The sequence below is a fragment of the Hakea prostrata genome, chromosome 10, assembly GCF_041222555.1.
Source record: "Hakea prostrata isolate BN-2017 chromosome 10, UWA_Hpros_2, whole genome shotgun sequence".
NCBI classification, from domain to species: Eukaryota; Viridiplantae; Streptophyta; class Magnoliopsida; order Proteales; family Proteaceae; genus Hakea; species Hakea prostrata.
Genome location: NC_142609.1, coordinates 7,180,385 through 7,200,038, shown reverse-complemented (window position 1 = coordinate 7,200,038; position 19,654 = coordinate 7,180,385). Strand labels below are relative to the sequence as shown.

Genomic DNA, 19,654 nt, shown 5'->3' with positions numbered 1-19,654 from the left:
GAGCTCGTCATAATTGAATCCTTCCAAGGGAGAGAAAACAGGAGAGTCTTCCAGATAATGCATAATATCTGGATCAGAAGGTGGAGTATCAATCTTATCTTTGGTCCAGTCAGGAGGAGGAAGGCCCAGGTTGGTAAATACTTCAGGATGGCAAACAGCACTGTAGGGAGTCGTATCAAAATGAGGATCCTTCCTTAATATTGATTCCCATACTTCGTTCTCACCATCCCAGTACGCCTGCAAGTTATAAGCATTCAGCATATCAACAAAGGGCTTACTGTGTAAATACTTGAAGACGCAAGCTCTGCGAACATCAGTTGGAAGGGATTCGGGCAAAGGAACTACAGCTTGCCTCTGGGGTAACGTTTCAGATCCTTTGGCTCCTGACTTTCCAACTCCTCGCTCCAATTGCCGAATCTTCTCCCTGGCATCATCCAAGTCCGACTGAAGACGATCGATCACCGAATTCTTTTCTCCTGCAACCTCCCAAGCTAGTTTCCTAAGGCGAGCAATCTCGAGCATCTTTAGCTTCGGGAGATTTCCCGAAGCCTGGAAACTTCATTGCTCAACCTATTGAGCTTAGAGGCTGCTTCCACTTGGTTGTGGAAGTTACCAGTAAGACTCCTGCAAACAACTTCCGAGTTAAAAAGGAGCAGAAGAGTAATATTTAGAATCAAAAGATAATGAAGAAAGACTTACATCACCAGTGACTTCATAAAGACTTCATCTAGAAGTTTGGAAAGAACTGCGCTTTCAGAAGTCATTCGAGCAGCAGTGCACCATTCCAATGCTATGTCAAACTCGTTTGACACTAATTCAGGCGAAGGATGAGAAGGATGAGCTACACCAAGAGAAGGATGAGCTGCATCACTTGTCACCCGACGACGCTTCCTGGTGGCAAAATCCTCCAACTCCAAAGGAGAGGAGGAGGATGCCAAACAAGCAATGGAATTGGAAATAGGAGCAGCATCTGCTGGGACCACACCTTCATCAGATGCCAACATAGTTGCCTCAGATGCCCGAAGAGTCTCCTTCGGGGGTGCACCAACGGTCTCTGCAGCAGGGGCGTCAGCAGCGCCATCAACAATGGAGTGATCAAGATCTTCCTGGGAAAGACGAGTGATCACTTAGGGCAAAAGAGGTGCAGGGACGGCATCAATAGAAACCGTGGGAATCTGACTTGAAGATTCACCAACAGCAGTCGCCTTACGCTTGGAGGATTCACTAGCTGAAACCACCTCACTGGCCCCAACCACCGCCGACGGAACGATTTTCTTACAAGATTTCGCTCTGATAAAGTTCGGGTTGATCTTGAGAGCCACTATATAAACAGAAAAGCCGTATCAGTACAGATATCCAACGACGACAGAAACGAGGGAAAACCCTAGTTCTCTATCACTTATGAAAAACCCGATTAACTAAACCCCAAGTACTACTACTGTGCAGTTTACTCAGGGGGAAAGGGGGAAAGAGATGAGTAATCAAAAAACTCACTTGTTCAGAAGTTGATAGAGCTATTGTTGGAGTACGAGGAATACGGAAGCAGGCAGAAGGACGGAATGTCGCTTTAGCAAATCTAACTTGCAGATTGCAGGATAGATGGAGAGTACCCACGAAGGCTTTAAATAGCCTCAGGTATTAAGACGACGGTTGAAAGCTAAGGACAACCAATGGCCCTGATCGAAATGACGCTTTGAAATCCGCAGAAAGCAAGATCAACGGTCGGAGGGATGCCACATGGAAACATGTGGAGGCGAGCACCCGATATAGAGATACCTCCAATCGTCGCACCGCCATTGTAATAATGGGTGTATTTCCGATTCATTGGAAACAGTGAATGGTATACCAAAGCAAGAAAACGTTTGGACTCCGCAGATACGAGAAGGGAAACGTGTGGACTTTGCAGTAAATGAAGTAGTGGGGAAGATTAATGCATCTTTCCAAAACGCATCTTCATAATATCTCTACAATATTATTATTCGTCGAAGAATGTGAAGTTAAGTGATAAGTTTTATCATTTATATTTTGATATTCAAGACAAGATTTCAGCAGGAGACAGGGAAATGGAAAGGCCAACATGAAAAAGAAGTGTCTATTTATTAGCAAGGAGGTCAATCTTTACAAATATATATATATATATATATATATATATATATATATATATATATATATATATATATATATATATATATATATATATATATAAACTCCCTAAGCCTCTTCTTCATTGTTGCCCGAGGAGCCCTGGTCGGGAGGACTTTTCTCAGGATCCTGAGAAGAGCCTTCCTCAAGAATGACATTGTCAAAGTCCTCTTTAGTAGCAGTTTGTGACTCGACTTTTGACTTCTCCTCTAGAAGCGCCGGCTCGTCAGCCAGATATGCCTCATATTGTGGGTCAGCTGGAAAAGGATCATTTTCTTCCCGAGCCCAGTCTGGGAGATGCATGCCTAATTTCCCGAAGACCTCTTTATGGCACACCTCACGAAAGGGAGTAGTATCGAAGGCAGGGATTGATGCAAGAATTCGCTCCCAAACGTCATTCTGCCCCAAACGATAAGCTTGGATGTTGTAGGCACCGAGCAGCTCGGAGAAAGGTACGCTGTTCAGGTACTTCCGAACACACTCCTTCCGAAGCTTTGGCTTGATGTGCTCGGGCTTGCTAGGGACTGCTCACTTTAGATATTCTTCGTTCTCCCTACATTGAAATTCAAGCCTGTCACCGAACAACGTGGCAGCTTCTTTTTGCTTTTTGGCCTCGCGTTCGGCAGCAACAGCACGAGCCTTCGAATCATCAAGGGCCTCCTTGAGGGAGATCACTTCTTCCTCATGCTTTCTTTGCAGCTCCTCGGCAGCTGTAGTCAGCCGGTCTATCTCAGAATTGGCTTTGGCCAAATTCTCTTCACAGGTCTGCAGCAAGGAGCTATTGCGGCCAACCCGGCTCAATGCTTCCATGTGTTGATAGAAGCTCAACACAGCATTCCTGGGAAGGCGGAAATTATCAGAAGAAGTCATAAGAAATTATGAAAAAATAAGTAAGCAAGAAGACCGGTTCCTTGTGGATTGACTAACAAGGGCAACGTCATCCAGGTTTTCAAATTCCTGGCGATTGGAAGGAACAAGACTGAGGGAGCTCCACTCTGCAGCTTTCTCAGGGTCCCGAGTCACCCTATCGGTCAACTTCAGGGTCCACTGGGGGGTGAAGACCTCCTCACAATCTATTGAAGTTTTGGATTTTTTATGGGAGGAAGCATCAATTGTATCATGCCTCCTTTTGGTTCGGGCGGAGGAGGAGACATTAGACCTCTCCACCATTGGCTTCTTCCCTTTACCCGAAGCATCAGCCACGGGCTTGATATTCCTGATACCCCTATAAGAGGGGTCGGGAGAGGGAACAAAAGCCTCTTGATCAACGGTCAAGGCTCTGGGTGATCGTTGCTCGGCTGTCACAACGGCCCTAGCAGCCTTCACTCGCAGGTTCTCGGGGTTCATTCTTGGAGGCACTGCAAAGAAGAGCAAGAGTCAGAATTAAAGACATATCACTTAAGTAAAATTAAAGGAGGATGGTTAGAAGCTCACAATGAGCCAAGCCCCAGTACTGAAGAATGGAGTTATACTCCACCTCAAGTCTATGTATCTCTTGATACCATGGAATGGATTTGATCTTCCTGACGGCCGCCTCGTCTTCTTTGGATAAGGGAAGGCATCGGTTATTCTCGGAAGAAGAAGTACACCGCCTCCAGGCGGTCGGGAAGTTAAGATCCGATGGAGGCGCTAGACAGAAAAAGTATCGTTCGCGCCATCTTTTGTGGTTAGAAGGGCAAGTTCCTTTGGCAAGGATGCTGCCCCTCCAATCAAGTTCAGCCGTATTGCATTTGGATAGAAAAACCCATCCGGGAGGATGGGAGATAGAAAGAACATGAAAATGTACAAAGAGAGAAAGAGATGGCGTAATGCCGAGTTCAAAACACAAACCCAAGAAGCTGACGATGAGACGCCGGCTATTGGGAAGGAGCATTCCGGGACAAATGTCCCAATGATTCAGAACTGCGGAGAACAAAGGATTAAAAAAGGGAAAGCGAACCCCGCTTTCTAGTGCATCTATGTACAGAGAAAATTCACCCGAAAAGGTTGAATCAACCCTCTCATCAGGATGGGGAGCCCTAACCTGATAGGAGGAAGGAAAATCAAAATCTTGGATGGCTGAAAGAAGGGTTTCCTCCTTGTAAATGGAGGGAACAGAGCCAGGTCCGCTATTGGACCTGGAAGTTTGAGGCTGCCTAGAAGACTCGGCAGTTACCCTAGAAGTCTTGGAAGGTCCAGACTCGAGGAGGACAGAAGGAGTTTCGGTTTTTCTCTCTAAACCTTTTTGAGAAACTTCAACAAACTCGCGCCAGAGGACAGTTAGGGTTTTGCTATCACTATCCGACTGTTAGGAAGGAGGAGAGCAAAAGCTTCATTACCACTACTATTACTAACACTGGGTATCAGAGAAGCCCTATTATCCGCCATTACTTGTTTCAGTAAAACTACAAAAAGAAAAAGACCAGTAAACTTACTGATTCAGTGAGGCAAAGGCTTGAGAGCAGGAAGGCGCGAAGCAGACAACAAAGGTTCAAATTCCGGACAGGAAGAATGAAACCTACGAAGACAACGAACCGCTTTTAAAACACCCGCACGAGTGTTCGGGAATCTGAACGATCGAGATTGATTCAAAATCGAGGATTGAGATTAGAAGACGTTTTGAAAGTTTGAACTCACGAATCCAAAACAGGCGTTTGGAAACCGTCGCTTGGATTACGTGAGCCATGACAAATCGACTGCAAGGAGACACGTGGCCTTACCCTCACAACGCTCGAGGAAAAGTGACCACCACATTAAATGTGATATGACATTTAATGGAACATGCAGAGACTATCACCTAACTAAGAACCCGAAGAACCCAGTTAAAAACCAAGCTCTCGGGATCGACCGAACGCTTGGTCTGGGGGGCTCGTGATATGGAGAAATTATGATCGAACCGGCTTCATACCTGGTTCGACCCTCGACCCCGGTCGAGTCAGAGGGAACCGACTCGCTCCCGAGCGAACCGGATCCAGAAGATGGCTTGCTGAGGAAGAAAACTTATTCAGCTACAAGCACGCCCTAATCCTACTTATGGATTAGGTTAATTACCCTAATGATGGAAGATTCAAATTGACGGCTACGGCTAATCATTATCGAAGGGATAATCATCGCATAACCTAAAGGTTATCTCAGGAGTCCTCTACTAGTCTAAACTAGTAGAAGTCTATTGCTCAACGGATCTAACTGTTAAGATCCAACAACTACCCGAAGAAGGCTCAAGTACATCCAACGAAGGAGATTCGAAGGTACACTCTATATAAACCTCACTGCCATACAAGGTAGAAAACACACACAATCTGAGACTCAGACTCAGATTCAGATACATATTGGTAGACGTAAACTATCGAGGGCTTACGATCTAGATCACCTTTCCCAGTTCTTTATTCCTTAACTCTGTGCTTCTAGCATAGCCGTTTGTGATTAAGTTCATCAACTGACATACCCTTCGAAGGTGGACTCCCGACCCCCGCGGTCGGGCCACATCTGACGCTTTCGTTTTGCAGGTCATCACGAGGAGATCTAAGGGCTGAGCAAATTTTGGACGCATCACCTAACAAGAAGTGTGACACTTTACTTCTTGTGTGAATGTGATGCAATGAGAGTTGTATACTCAATTGTAAAATGAATGAACCACCAATGCCTTCAATCACCTCAAGCTTGACTTCCACAAGCTTATTTAACACCTTGGTATGTTCTTCAAGGTTGAGTGAGGATGAGAGGCAAAGCATAATTGCTTTCTTGTGATTTGAGAGCTTAAAAGTGTTTAGGGAGTAGTTGATCAATTGTCAAGGTCTCAAATGATGTAAATTGGGCTTATATAGATGGCATTTGAGTGCCTTAGCCCAACCCCCAATGGATAGAAAACCGGCAAATTTTAGCCTAGACGGACGTTCGACTCATTTAAAAAGTAGCCGTTAAAATTTAGTTGTTGCAGATTTTTAACCAGATGGCAGTCTGTCTAAGACGGAGCTCCGTTTGAACAGGAAGTTCCGTTTAAGCTTTTGTGACTAGACGGACGTCCGTCTGAAGCACAGATTGCACAATTAGGTGCAAACAGGGACTTGTTTGGGTTTTCGGTATTTCTAGCCAACCCTAAGCCTCATACACTCTCCTAATATGTCCTAGGTCAGTCTAGTGACATGATATTCGTATAATTGAGTGCAATTATATATGAGTGTACATGAAGTGAATTAAGTCCTAATTTGCTAAGTCTTTTTGCTTGAGCTTGAGTTGATGATCATTGATGTTCTTTGAGTCTTCTTGTACTCCATTCTTCATGCTTATCTTGACTTAGACTTCATGTCCATTTTGGTTTGGTCTTGGCCTTGACTTGGGCTTAGGCATTTAGTATTGAGTTGGATTTGGTGCACTTGCTCTCATATTGGACTAGACAAACACAACTTAGTATAGCCATTAGTAATTCATGTTTGTTATCATCAAAACTAATGGAGGCTGACGTGGCAATATTGACATGGCATTTCCCAACACTAAAGAATCATAATTAGGTCTCCTCTGAAATTCATTCGAAAACAAAGATAGAATAGAGTGATTGTAGGATCACTGTAAAGCCATAATATGGAGAGGGTTTAGGTATCTATTAACTAAGGTTCTCTCTACAAGGATCCTCTAATAGCAAAGAATCAAAAGAAGATAACGAAGAAGAAAGGATATACTAACCTTAGAAAACATAGTTGGTGAATGAAAAGCTCTCTAGAAGATCTTTGTAATCTTCTCCCTCTTTGCCACGAGTTCTCTGATGGCTTTAGAGTGAAATAACACATTTTTGGTCAAATAAATCATTAAATAGGGGTTTAAAACACTGAAATCCCCAAAATTGCAGTCTAAGAACTATATAGGAGATATCCACGCAGAAAATTAAAAGTTCAGGTTCACATCACTAACTTTTGGACTTTATTATTTACCAAAATAAAAAAGAAGACTTTCGGACTTTAACCAAATTGATTTGGGAAAACGATTTGAATTGAATTGGAGCTATATATCTTCAATTGGATGGAAATCTTGAAAAACTAATGATCCCTTTCTTGAGAAAAGTTCACATTAGCTCTGTCCAAGAGAAAATCTACGCCGAATTTTCAGATACCCAAAATGTCCAGCACCGGGTGAAGAGCCCTCGAAAAGATATGGCAAATGGCCAGTGTCATTTTTGTATCTCTCTTGAATCTGAAAAGCAAAATGTTAAAAAGAATCAGTGCATTGCGAAGCACTAGAGGAAGAGTCACTGTAATCAAGAACAATTAATGTCAAACAAATTCAGAGAGAATCAATGAAAACTCCTCTTAAAAAGTCATCAAGGAAGTGAGAATTCACACAGGAGTAAATTTCAGGTGGGTAGATGCATGACCATAAAGGCAAACAATGGACAGAATTTGGCTGAAACTTGCAACCACGTTCCTGCTGCTTATTCATGCACATAATATTTCATAGGATCTTTTGGAAAGTAATGAACCCTATTTGTGAACCCATAAAAGAAGGGATTTATTCCAAATCAGCACATACGACGGGCAGCAAGATATAACAGAAAGTTCTTTTTTTTGGCAATCACTGACGCAGCTCACATATACATTGTGTTGTTGCCATTAACTGCAGCAGTCCATTGATCTGATTCTTCTGGTTATAGAGGGGAGTCCTGTTATGGCCATATATATATATATATATATATATATATATATATATATATATATATATATATATATAAAGAAAGAATCTACAGTCATAATGTGGAAACTCTGGCTTGATGGGTTGACCCCGAGCACTGCCACAGAGGAAGACATTACAAATAAGCTTATTTCTTGTTTAATAGGATCTTAAATCTGAGGCTATAAGGGTGTCCTTCAAGATGCCAGAGAACTGAATTAGAATAGTTGCATAAGCTGAAAGGAGGAATTGGTGACAGACAGGACACCTTTTTCTCTTCCCTTAGGGTGTGAGCTTACTTCCTTTACCCCCAAGATTTAATTCTGGCTCAAACTCTCCAAGAGCATGCCAGTGGTTGGACATACTAAGTAAAGAGCAAATCATGAAAGACACAGATACATTTTGTATCTTTTCCATTGATAATGAAGAATAATGTTTCTATTACCTCCAGAATTTGTTTGCTGCTCTGTTGACATTTCTTCCCAAGAACACAAACTGTTCCACCAGATCCTCCCCCAGTAATCTTCGCCCCGAATAGGGTACCACTGTTATTATTACTTACTTCTTTATGCTGCATTTCCTGTACCAGTCTTACTAGCCTATCCGTTCCATCAGAACCCAGTCCACAAGAACTGTAACTGTAATGGCACTGCAATATATGCAAACGAAATGAGTGATATTTTTTAGTAATCTGCAAGAGGTAGTTGCTTCATTTATTTTCTTTTGATAATCATGAGGTATATAATATATTATTTTGAAAAATATTATAAAATTGGTCTCATTATAAATTGTGTAATTTTCTTTGGTGAAATTATAAATTGTATAAGTTGAGGATCCAAAATTTGGAAATTCGATGGGGGATATTGGTAGATAGCTAGACAATAGTTATTCAGTAAAAAACAGTCAATTACCTGATACATGAGTTCTCCAAGGGAAGAAAGTTGTTCATATGAATTCTGAGCTGTTAGAAGTGATTTAAACATCTGTGTCAAGAAACAGACGGTCAGAGGTAAAATAACCAGCTATAAAGCATGGGTGAGAGAACATCTTTTTTTGACCCATGCGGGATGAGTTCTGATAATTCATCTACTTATGCAGCTTCCACAATATTTGAATTCAATATAAAGCACTACATATCAAGAATAAACAACATTAATCTTCCACTCGGTCCAGATGCATCTGGAAAAGTTGTGATTTCAGATAATAGAATATGGGTTTACTTTCTAAACAACCAATTGATAATCCTTTCACATAAATCAAAATTTAGTACCAAAAAAAAAAATCAAGAAATTTTGAGGACATTTGCTACTAAAGAGTTATAGTGTTCACACCAAATATATTTAGTAGTAAGCGAGCCATGGCACAATGATTAAGTTGTGCCATTACAGCCTTCTGGTAGACGGTTCAAAACATGGAATTATAGCCTCTCCTGTATAGCAGAATGTAGGGCTGTATAAATTTGGGCCTCCCCAGACCCTGCAACAGTGGAAGCCTGTGCACTGGGTTTTCTTTTCTTTTTTTATTTTATTATTATTTTGGTAATTCATGCAGTGGATGGATCTTTTGTTTGCTCAGTCATATATATAGAGCATCAGGCAAACATTTGCATCCTTCAAGTCGAAAATTTGTTAGTTTTAATCACTGACAAAAAGGAACAACAGTTCCAACTACAACAAGAACTAACCTGGACACGGAAATTTTCATAGATAGGATGTTGAGTAGCTGCTTTCACTCCATAAGCCTGCCTGTGATCAATTACAGTAACCGAGTCATTATGATCGTTGTACTTCTCAAGGAATTTCTCACCATGCATTGACTCGGGAAGCCTCTTTGCATAGACAGATTCATATCTGTGGTCCAAAATAAATAAAAAAATGGAAAAGAAAACGGTGATTAAAGTACATAATGTGCTTATTGTATTGCAAAAAGCCTGTACTACTCTCGCAGCACGACTTTATACCAAAATTGATTCAAATGAGGGGTATTGTAACTTCATATAGTATTACTAAAAACCAGTATAAAATAACGTTCACTACAATAATCTTAAAAATTATCAAATGCAAGACAACAATTAACTAACACGTGACATTACCTATGTGGAAAAAGGTTACACAAGTAATCCAATGAAGCTTCAGCTTCAAGTAGTTCCACATCATCCCGTTCAATTTCACCAGGGTTCATCCCATTACCATTCACTAGTTCGTTAGAATTATCAGTTGACAACGAGTATGACAGTAGTGAAGATGCCATACACTTTATCATCTTTCGACCCATAAAGGCACCAATTCTCACTGATCCATAGTCAGTGCCGCCGACACTGTAAAAGATTCAGATGAAAAGAATCAGTAATACACAAGAGAAATGATAAGCCAAAAAGTGATAATTTCTTGCCATATTTTGCGAACAAAACCCTGTGGTATTTTAGATTGCTTTGGACAACATTACTATAAGAAATTATATAAAAAGTGTGACCACAGTCAAATAGTGCCATCTCCCATACAATTGGCAGAAACTACTTATAATTGATTAGACTACTCTAGCTACTTTTATTACAAATTTGAGTAGACTTCAAGAGAAAGCAAAATTATAGAGACCAACCTGTGTCTTATTCCAGAATCAATGCCCCAAAATTGTATATGAGAAGGAATTTCAACAAGACCTATTACTTCAGCAGGCTAAATAGGAAGAGAGAAAAAAAAAATTACAATTTGATCTCAGAATTTCACCTTTAGAAGAGAGTAAAGCAAGGGCATATAACTTAAAGAGCATACCTGGCAGATCATTGCAAGAAGTTTATTGGCTTCACCACATGCTGCTGTCATCTGGTCCATTACACCACAGGGGGCACCAACAACATGATTCTCCACCTGTAAAATAAAAAGTTGTAAGAATTTGAATGCCTGTTGATTTTTCTGAAAATTCTGCTATCTAGGGTTGGGAATTATGTTCATGCCTTTTGACATAGCATTGCAAGATCTCTTGAGGTGATGTTCAATCCTGGAGAAAAAAGAGAGATTTATTTATTTTCTGTGAAGCAGAATATAAGCATCTACAGATACTGTTGTGGAATCACATGATCTAAGAATTCTTGAAGAAAAACTAAAAGATCCGCTAGTATTTAAAGTGCTTTCAGTTTGCAAAGAAAAATAATATTAATGCACGGTGCAGACAGTGATTCCCAATCACCATTGAAGATGAAGATGGTCTGTGCTTTAGACCAAATTGTCTTCTATAATTGAATTCCTCGGTGTGGTTCGTGTCTTGTCTTTAGGCATCAATGAAGACTGCATCTCCTCAAGGCTGCTTTCCCTCCCTCTTCTTCATCAGCGATTCTTGGTGGCTCTTCTTCAGTACTGGAGGTTCCTTCCTCCCTTGCAGCCCCTTGTGATGCTCCCTTTGGTATTAGTGACCTCCCTCAATCATTGGCTAGCTGTGGTAGAAACCGAAAAAGAAAAAAAATAGACACCAAAGTGGTATTTTGGCATTTGACTCTCCACCACCTTGGGATACCCCCTCATTTTCCCTCATGGTGGACAAAGTGCTCAAGCTGGGTTCAGCTGAGGGCAGTACTTTGTCAGATCTTTGTGCTGACGCTTCTATCAAGATTGCTGTTGATGGATCTTCAAGGGCAACCATCCTTTCCCCGGTGACTAGAGGTCTGCATGCTACTACCGATGGCTCCATTCTAGGACCTCGTCTAAGATCTCGCCCCCATGCTGCTAATCCCCTGCAGCCTAACCCCCTACCATCTTTCCTTACCCATTATAACTCTCCTTCTTTTCTCATCCTACTAGATCCACTATCCCCTTTCACTTGCTAACCTTATTAACTACCTAACCCTCATCTCCACTATCTCCACTTTACCTTTGGGGCCCACTCCTCCCTTAGCCAACCTCCTCTTTTTAATGGCACCTTTCCTTTGGTGGGCCTCACCCCCATCACCCACTTCTCCCACCTCACCCCAATGTTCGGTGGGTAATCTCTCTCTTCCCCCTCTCACTTGACCCATTTGCTCCCCTCTTCCCCTCAATTCAGCCTGCAAGAGTCTTTTAATGGACCTTTAAACCATAACCCCTAGCCCCATTAGATCATTTTGAACCTGAACATATTTTGGCTTATACAAGCCCTTCCTCTTACTTCTCTTTGTCCCCCCCCCCCACTTCCCTCCCCACCCCCTCTCCCTCTCCCTCTCCCCCCCCCTTTCTCCCCTACCCCTATCTAGGTCTTCTATAAATCCTAATATGTTTGAAAGTTGAAACCCCCGCCCCCTTTGGTTCCACCCTATCAGACACTCACCCCCCCCCCTTGGGTTCCCCCCTTGTGTCCCTTAGTGCAGTTGTGCCTATTATTGTCAACGTTGGGGATCTTGTACTCGACATAGTAGGACACCCCTTGTCTCAGCCATGTCAGATGCCTTGATTTGGAATGTCAAAGGCCTTAACTCCCTTGCAAAACAAGGGGATGTTAAGAGTGCCACTAGGTCTTTCAAAGTTCTTTCTATGCCCTATTAGAAACCCATGCCCTTCTTGAGGATGCCTCTTGAATTGCTTCGAATTTTGCTCCTTTCAAACCATGACCATTGTGCTAGGGGCCTCATTTGGATTCTTTGGGATCCTTCTAAAATCAACATTTCTCTCTCCTTCTCCTCCCAAATCATGCATCTTTGCCACTCTTTTCCTTCCTCCCATTCCCACTTATTCCTCTCCATCATCTATGGTTTCAATCTCTGCTCAGACCGGCTGCCCTTATGGGATGAACTCTAGTCCCTCGGTTCCTCGGTTGGAGCTTCTACCTCGGGTCTAGGTGGCAATTTCAATGATGTTCTTCTTTTCCAATGAGCGCGTGGGAGGTTTCCCCCCAACCCTTTTGCTGTTGATGCTTTTAATTCTTGCTTTGAGGACCTGGCGCTAATTGATCTCCGTTCGTCTGGCCATTCCCTTACTTAGCAGAATTGCTATATCAATGGTGAGTGTAGCCTCTAAGCTTGATTGCTTTCTCACAATGAAGCTCTAGCTCTCATGTTTCCCCTCCTCCCATGCTTCCTTCCTTCTCTAGAGCATTCTAACCACTTCCCCTTGCTTCCTTCACATTCAATCTCCTCCTTTGCCCCCAAAGCCTTTCTTTGACATGTAGTTCTTCAATGCTTCTTTTCTTCCCACAATTCGTGCCGCTTGGAGCAAACAAGAGCATTATCCTTCACTCCCTCTCGTGCCCTTTGCAGGACAGCTCTGTAATTCTTAAAGGCTTTCAAGTCTTGTAAGAGGGTATTCTTGTGCCGGGTGATCTTGCTAGACTACAAACTATCCACCAATATGATCCCCTCTATTTTGCTCTAGCTATGAAGGAAAAATTCTTTGCAAGGACCTCTCCTCTCTTTTGATTTAGGAAGAGAACTTTTTCTATTAAAAATCTAGAATGAAGTGGCTTGAGCTAAGAGATTCAAACACTTTTTTCTTCCATCGCTCTCTCAAAGCTAGCCACAATTTCAACTTCATCCCTCTCCTTCTCACTAGTAAAAGGGCTTAGATTTGTGATGTCCCATCCATCAAGGTTGCTGTTGTCTCATTCTTATCTTCCCTCCTTGCTCCTTCCATTCCTCATTGCCCCCCTCCCTCTTCACCTTATCAATAAATTTGTTGACCCTAGCCTTCTTGATTCTCTTTTAAACCTTCCCTCATTTGATGAAATCTTTGTCGCTTTCCGCTTCCATAAATCTAATTGAGCCCCAGTCCTGGATGGTTTCAGTATAAGGATTTTCTATGTCACCAAGGATTTATTCAAGACAACCTTGTTTGTTTATCTGTAACTTCTTCCTATACCCCTCCCAGCTTACCAATATAAACCAGACCTTCCTTTCTCACCTCCCCAAGAAGCCGGGTGCCTCCTCGCATTCTGATTTATAGCCCATTCCTTTGTAATCTCCTTTATAAGTTCATTGCTAAAATTCTCGCTAACTGGCTTAACTATGTGATGCCCTCCCTTGTCAGCTTGAATTAGTGAGGTTTCATCTTTTGGAGAAACATCTCTGACAATATTCTTCTTTTTGCTAAGATTGTCCAGGGCTTCGGTAAATCCTCTCACTCTCTCATTGCCCTTCTGATAGTTTGATCTCTATAAGACCTTCAATTCCCCCTATTCTTTGGATAGAAGTCAGCATCTCCAACCCTTGCTTCTCCGTTGTTACTAGTGGGTCCCCTGCTGGCTTCTTCCGCTCCCGTGTTGGTATTCATCTCAGCTGCCCCCTTTCCCTTTTCTCTTCTCTCTTGCCCTGGAGGTGCTCTCCTGTATCATCCAGTCCAACTTTGACCAACTTTTTCGGATGATTTCATGATCTTCGTTAAAGCTTCACATTCTTCCATTTCTAACATTCTTTCCTTCGCTGCTCTCTTTGAACCCCTCTCCAGCCTTCGTATCAACCTAAAAATATCCACCTTCTTCCTATATGGGGTCACATATTCTGATAAAGTCTCCCTACTTCAGCTTATGTTTTTCTTTTTTAGTTCTTTCTAAGTGATCTACCTTGGCCTTCCCCTTATTCCAAGCAGGCTCACCTCTCACCACTACACCCCTATGCTCGACCACATCCATAAGAAGTTCTAACTTGGGAAAGCAAGGACTTCTCCTTCATTGGAAGGGTGGTCCTCATCCGCTTTGTCCTCCAATCCTTTTACCTCTATTGCTGTGGTATCTTGTCTCTTCTTAAAACCACCATTCGAGCCACAGAAGCCCTCTTCTGCTCCTTCCTTTGAAAAGTTTGTGAAGTTTCTTGCTTCCTCTGTCCCATCAGTTGGGCCTAAGTTTGCCACCCCAAAAAGGAAGGTGGGCTAGGTATTAGGAGACTCTAGAACTATAATAATGCCAATCTCCTTACTCATCTAGAAAATCTCCTTCAAGCATGACTCTATTTGGGACCATTGGATTCACTCTTATCTCCTCAAGCATGACTCTGTTTGGACTACTCCAATCCTTGCCAACCCATCTTGGGTTTAGAGGAGGTTGCTCCTTCTAAGGTCTCTTCTCTTTTAGCTATCTACACTAGGGTTTCGAATGGTTCTTCTGTATCCTTCTAGCTTAATCCTTGCGCACCCTAGGCATTCCCTATAATCTCTTCGGCTCTTGTATCATGTACTACTTGTACCAAATCTGCCTCTCTCTCTCTCATCGTCACCTCTTTTGGCTCTTGCACACTTGACTTAGTCTCACCCAAGTCTCACACAACTTTGGTCCCCCCGCCCCCCGCCCCAACCATCCCTATGACTGTTGCATTTGCCTCTCAACCCCTTCGGGCTCCTTCTCTGTGGCATCAGCTTGGAACCATTTCTGTACCTCTGTTGCTTTCCCTATATAGGGTTTCCTTATTCATCACCATATCGCCACTAGCCCTAACTACATTCTTTGCTGAAATGGTCTTGAGGATATTGACCACCTTTTCTTCACCTACCTTTCTCCTGCACTATTATGAGGAAAACCTCTAATTTCATTTGGCCCCACTCCAGATGCTTTTTCGGGTTTCCTAGGGATTGCTCTTGGGTTCTGAGGTCCTTTTCGGTGATTCCATTTGTGATCGACTAGGTAAGTTGGTTTTTGGAGCAATTGTCCACCAACAATGGTGGGAGCGTAACCTTAGGAGATGGATCTCCAACTCTAGGCCTTTGGACTCATTTGGAAAGCCATCCACATTTATGTCTCAAATTAATTGCAATAGATCCCCCATCCCCCTATTGGTGATACCCTACGGAAGACTTATTCTTATTACCTGGGTTTAGGTTCCACTATTCAGTTTATCAGCTAAAGACTGTTTTTTCTCTCCCCTCTACGGGGTTTTAGCAATGATATTTAAAAAAATAAAAAATAAAAGCAAAAAAATTAATCTAGATCTGGGGAAATAATCAACTGAAGTATTTTTTTTCTACATCAAAATATCAGATTAGAAACTCATTAAGCACTATTGAAGAGCAAGTAACCATAAGCAGCAGCTATCGCAGACATGCTAGCGACCTCCACTGCTGCAGAAGAAGATACGCCTTTGCCTTCAGGAACTGCAGAAGAAACCTGAAAGTTTTAGGGATAACATCAGAACAGTTTAACAAATAGTGGCCAGCAGATAAAACAAATGACTGCTCTGAAGGTTGAACCAATTGAATCTATAACAACCAGAGTAACATAGAAGAAGTTGGAACTGCAAAGGGAAGAAATTTTTGAGGAATTTACATGGAGAAAAATCATACAGAACTACAGCAGAGAGCGACCAAGAAGGTCTTTGACTATATGGATTGGGCACCATATCTTTCAAACTGTCACAAAAATTGCTCTACACAACAATCTTATGTGGTATAGGACATTTTCCTCTATCAATGCCAATTATCCATAAATTTAGCACAAAACGTTTAAATTTGATAGAGATGGTTAAAATATTTGAAAATCTGTGTGCTTGATAAGGGACTGTTCCAGTAAGAGGCATGGTATCCGATTTATTTGGAAGCATCCTTACATATTGGTAGGTCAAGAACTAATTGGTGGGAAGGACTGCCTTCATCAGAAAGAATATCCGCCTTCACTTGTGCGGTGTTGGTTGTAAGTCAAAAGAGAGCATGCCTCAGTAGAACCACAAGGACAATTTCTTCTTGTATTAAATAAGTTTAGGGAGGCAATTTTTTATCTGGGAGTGCTGGCTTGTTGTCTTTCATTAGGGGAAGTGACTCAAGGGGGGGAGGGTGCTCACATAGGCCACACTTTCAAAAAGAGTTCTTTTCCCATAGTTTTACACCGTAATATGGGATTATTGATAATTTGGGGAATCAAGCTTAATGTAACTGTGACATAAATGAGCGTCCAAGTTACAAATATACCTACTGAGCAAATCCACATATACAGTTTACATCAAACCCCTCAAGTTGGTGCATAGATATCAATCATGCTCAACTTGCCAATATTAGATATGAAACCTATTGTTCTTAAACCTTCAGTTAAAGATTCATTGTTGACCATCAGATGGAACATAGAAAATGTAGATAAGGCCTTGCTTCATCTTCTATTTGATAGAATGGGGACCAATCAAGACTATCATTCTGAAGAATATGACCATGATTGTGTAGCAATACTGATTTGAGAATTATTGTTAGAATATAGGTGCATACGTAGCTCCACATAAACGCCAATATCTTGGAGCAACTCATGCAGTCATAGTAATTCATATTAACCATGTGACATAGCTCTAAATCCAACTTTAGCATCGGACAGGATACCACACTTTTTTTCACGATTGTCCATGTAACTAGGTTACAACCAACATAGGTACAACAACCTGAAGCAAACTTTCAATCATCTGGACATCCATCTCAATCAGCATTTGTATAGGTCTGAATCCAAAGGTGATCATTAGGAGAAAGAAGACTTCTTTCTCCAGAAGCTGCCTTCAAGTACCTCAAGATTCTATATACAACATCAAGGTGTGAGGAACAGGAAACATATATGGCTGATTAACTAGGCAAAGTCCATTATTTTAGGGGCCTTACCAAGAATAGCAAACGACAACTTCTTGGATAAATGGGTTTCTCTGAAACCACTTCTTCATTTAAGTACCTTCTGCATGCTTTTGTTTTACGAAAGCTCTCAGTTGGTGACTTTAGGCCCATCCATGATAAGATTAGAAGAAGAGTTGAAGGATGGAATGTTTGATTCCTATTAATCAAATAATGAGCAAGGCCAACAAACCAACTTCTACTAACCTAGGTCTACAGGATTTTCACTGGATTTTGTTATACTTTATGACTTAAGAGTTGGTTTTGTAATTTATAATTGAGATTTGACTACTTATGGGATGTTCAAGTTATGTCTTATGTGTTTGTTATGAAAACTTTAATGAGGCTTCAATTTTTTTTGTCTTTATCAATTGAAATTGCGTCTCATTCATGTCAATTTATACTTCAAGCAAGTTATGGTTTGTTAAAATACAACATTTAATTTTGTCTGATAGATCCAAGCATGTGGGAATCCAAACACCAATTTATGTTGTTTGTTACTCAAATTAACCACAAATGTGTTTATGGCATTAAAATATGCTGTCCAACAAAACCAGGTAAAACATGCATACAACCTCCCAAAACCAGCCACTGAAACTTAGCACAATCATATACCAGGTTTTGACGAAATTTTTTGATCATCATGAGGTGGTCGAAACCTCGAGATGGAATGAAATTTCAAATCTTGGTCGCAACTGAACTTTTCTCCTCGAGGTGGTCCTTGTCTGGTACATCTGAAGAGTCTCCTATGTCTTCCATTCATAGGGATTGTGAGTTTTCTTTGCTCCAAATGACTACTGTAAAACTCAATGGGACAAATTATCTTAGATGGTCTCATTCAGTTTCCCTTGTTGGTGCTCGTATTAGGCGTGATGGAAAACAAATTTGCACTCTTGCAAGTGCTTTATCTGAGCGAGGAAAAGGTAAAATGCCTAGTCAACCTGTGCACCAACTAAAAAAAAATCATCCTTATCATGCCTAATAGCTCGTGGTCCTACTATCTTGATGGGACTTCTACCAAACCTTCCACACTTGGTTTGCAACTTTCCAAGTGGTACACAGATGAATGCTTGGTCATGGGTTTTCTCATCAACTCCATTAAATCAAGCATTGCAGAGAATTATCTCCCCCTTCTTGATGCCACAACTATTTGGAAAGTTGCTAGGGATACTTACTCATTGCACAGTGCTTTGAAATTAGACAGAAGATAAATCAGTTGCAACAGAAGGACCTTACTCTTTCTCAGTACTATAACACTCTTCGGGGATTTTACCAGACTTCAGATTTCTACAGGAAGTTTACATCGAAGAATTTTGAAGATGCTATTGCCTACCAACAATGGGAAGATAAACAAAGTTTATGATTTCTAGGCAGGATTGAATATAAAATTTGATCAAATTCGTGCACAAATCCTTTTTAGAGAGCCTTTTCCATATTTGGCTCAAGCCTATGCCATGGTAGATACAGAGGACAATCGAAGGACAACTATGGTACACACTCAGACACTTGATAGATCTGCATTAATGGCTAATTCTGGCAATAACAAATCTAGTTATGGTGATTTTTGCCCTCCACTAAAGTGCGAGTATTGTGGAAAAGAGCGTCATACAAAGGACAAGTGTTGGAAGTTACAAAAACGTCCAACAAATTCCCGTGGAGGAGGTAGGAATGGGAATAGGGGCAGCAATTAAGCATCCGCAAATCAAGCCAGTTCTAACACACTAAGTACTCTAGCACCTCTTTCCTCAGATGAGCTCTAGCATCTTTGCCAGATGATGTCCAGACTTGACTCATTTGCGCGTGTAGCTTCTGCTGTTGTTCCCTTTGCTGATCCACAATTCCCTACAGGTACTTTTTGGTTGTCACAATATCAATTTGACTTATCCGTCCTAGATAATCGACTCTGGGGCAACTGACCATATGACAGGCTCGTTTAATTTGTTCCATACTTATTCATCTGTTCCTTTTGCTCGTGATGTTTGAACGGCTGATGGGTCTCTCTCCCCTGTCTCTAGGAAGGGATCTATTATTTGTTCGCCTTCTCTTACCTTATCTAATGTCTTGCATGTTCCTAAGTTTTTTTATTATCTTTTATCAATTAGTAGCTTTACTCTTGATATGAACTGCAAAATAACATTTTTTCCTTCTCATTATGTGATTCAGGATTTGAAAACGGGGCATAAGGTTGGTAGTGGTAAACAGAAAGGGGGGCTTTACTTGTTGGATGGGTCCCCATCATCTCTTTCTACGACCTTTAGTTCCACCTCTCCTGCACTGTTTACCTTATTGCAATGGCATCGTTGTCTTGGCCAAGTTTTTTTACCTTTTTTGTCCAAGTTATTTCCTGATCTGAT

At 41.5% G+C, this 19,654-nt stretch overlaps 1 protein-coding gene across 2 annotated transcripts in view; it reads right to left on the bottom strand.

Annotated features, from left to right (window-relative positions):
- Positions 1-5,476: 5,476 nt before the first annotated feature.
- Positions 5,477-19,654, bottom strand: part of LOC149001778 (L-arabinokinase-like) — a 105,534-nt gene continuing 91,356 nt past the window's right edge. For both annotated transcript variants that reach the window (XM_089138914.1, XM_089138915.1), the window contains 9 exons: positions 15,744-15,831; positions 10,733-10,776; positions 10,551-10,646; positions 10,378-10,454; positions 9,872-10,096; positions 9,464-9,629; positions 8,691-8,762; positions 8,225-8,428; positions 5,477-7,305 (listed from right to left, as the gene is read on the bottom strand). In XM_089138914.1, coding sequence (XP_088995040.1) covers positions 7,183-7,305; positions 8,225-8,428; positions 8,691-8,762; positions 9,464-9,629; positions 9,872-10,096; positions 10,378-10,454; positions 10,551-10,646; positions 10,733-10,776; positions 15,744-15,831 — 1,095 coding nt within the window. In that variant the 3' untranslated portion in view covers positions 5,477-7,182. The remainder of the gene's footprint in view (positions 7,306-8,224; positions 8,429-8,690; positions 8,763-9,463; positions 9,630-9,871; positions 10,097-10,377; positions 10,455-10,550; positions 10,647-10,732; positions 10,777-15,743; positions 15,832-19,654) is intronic.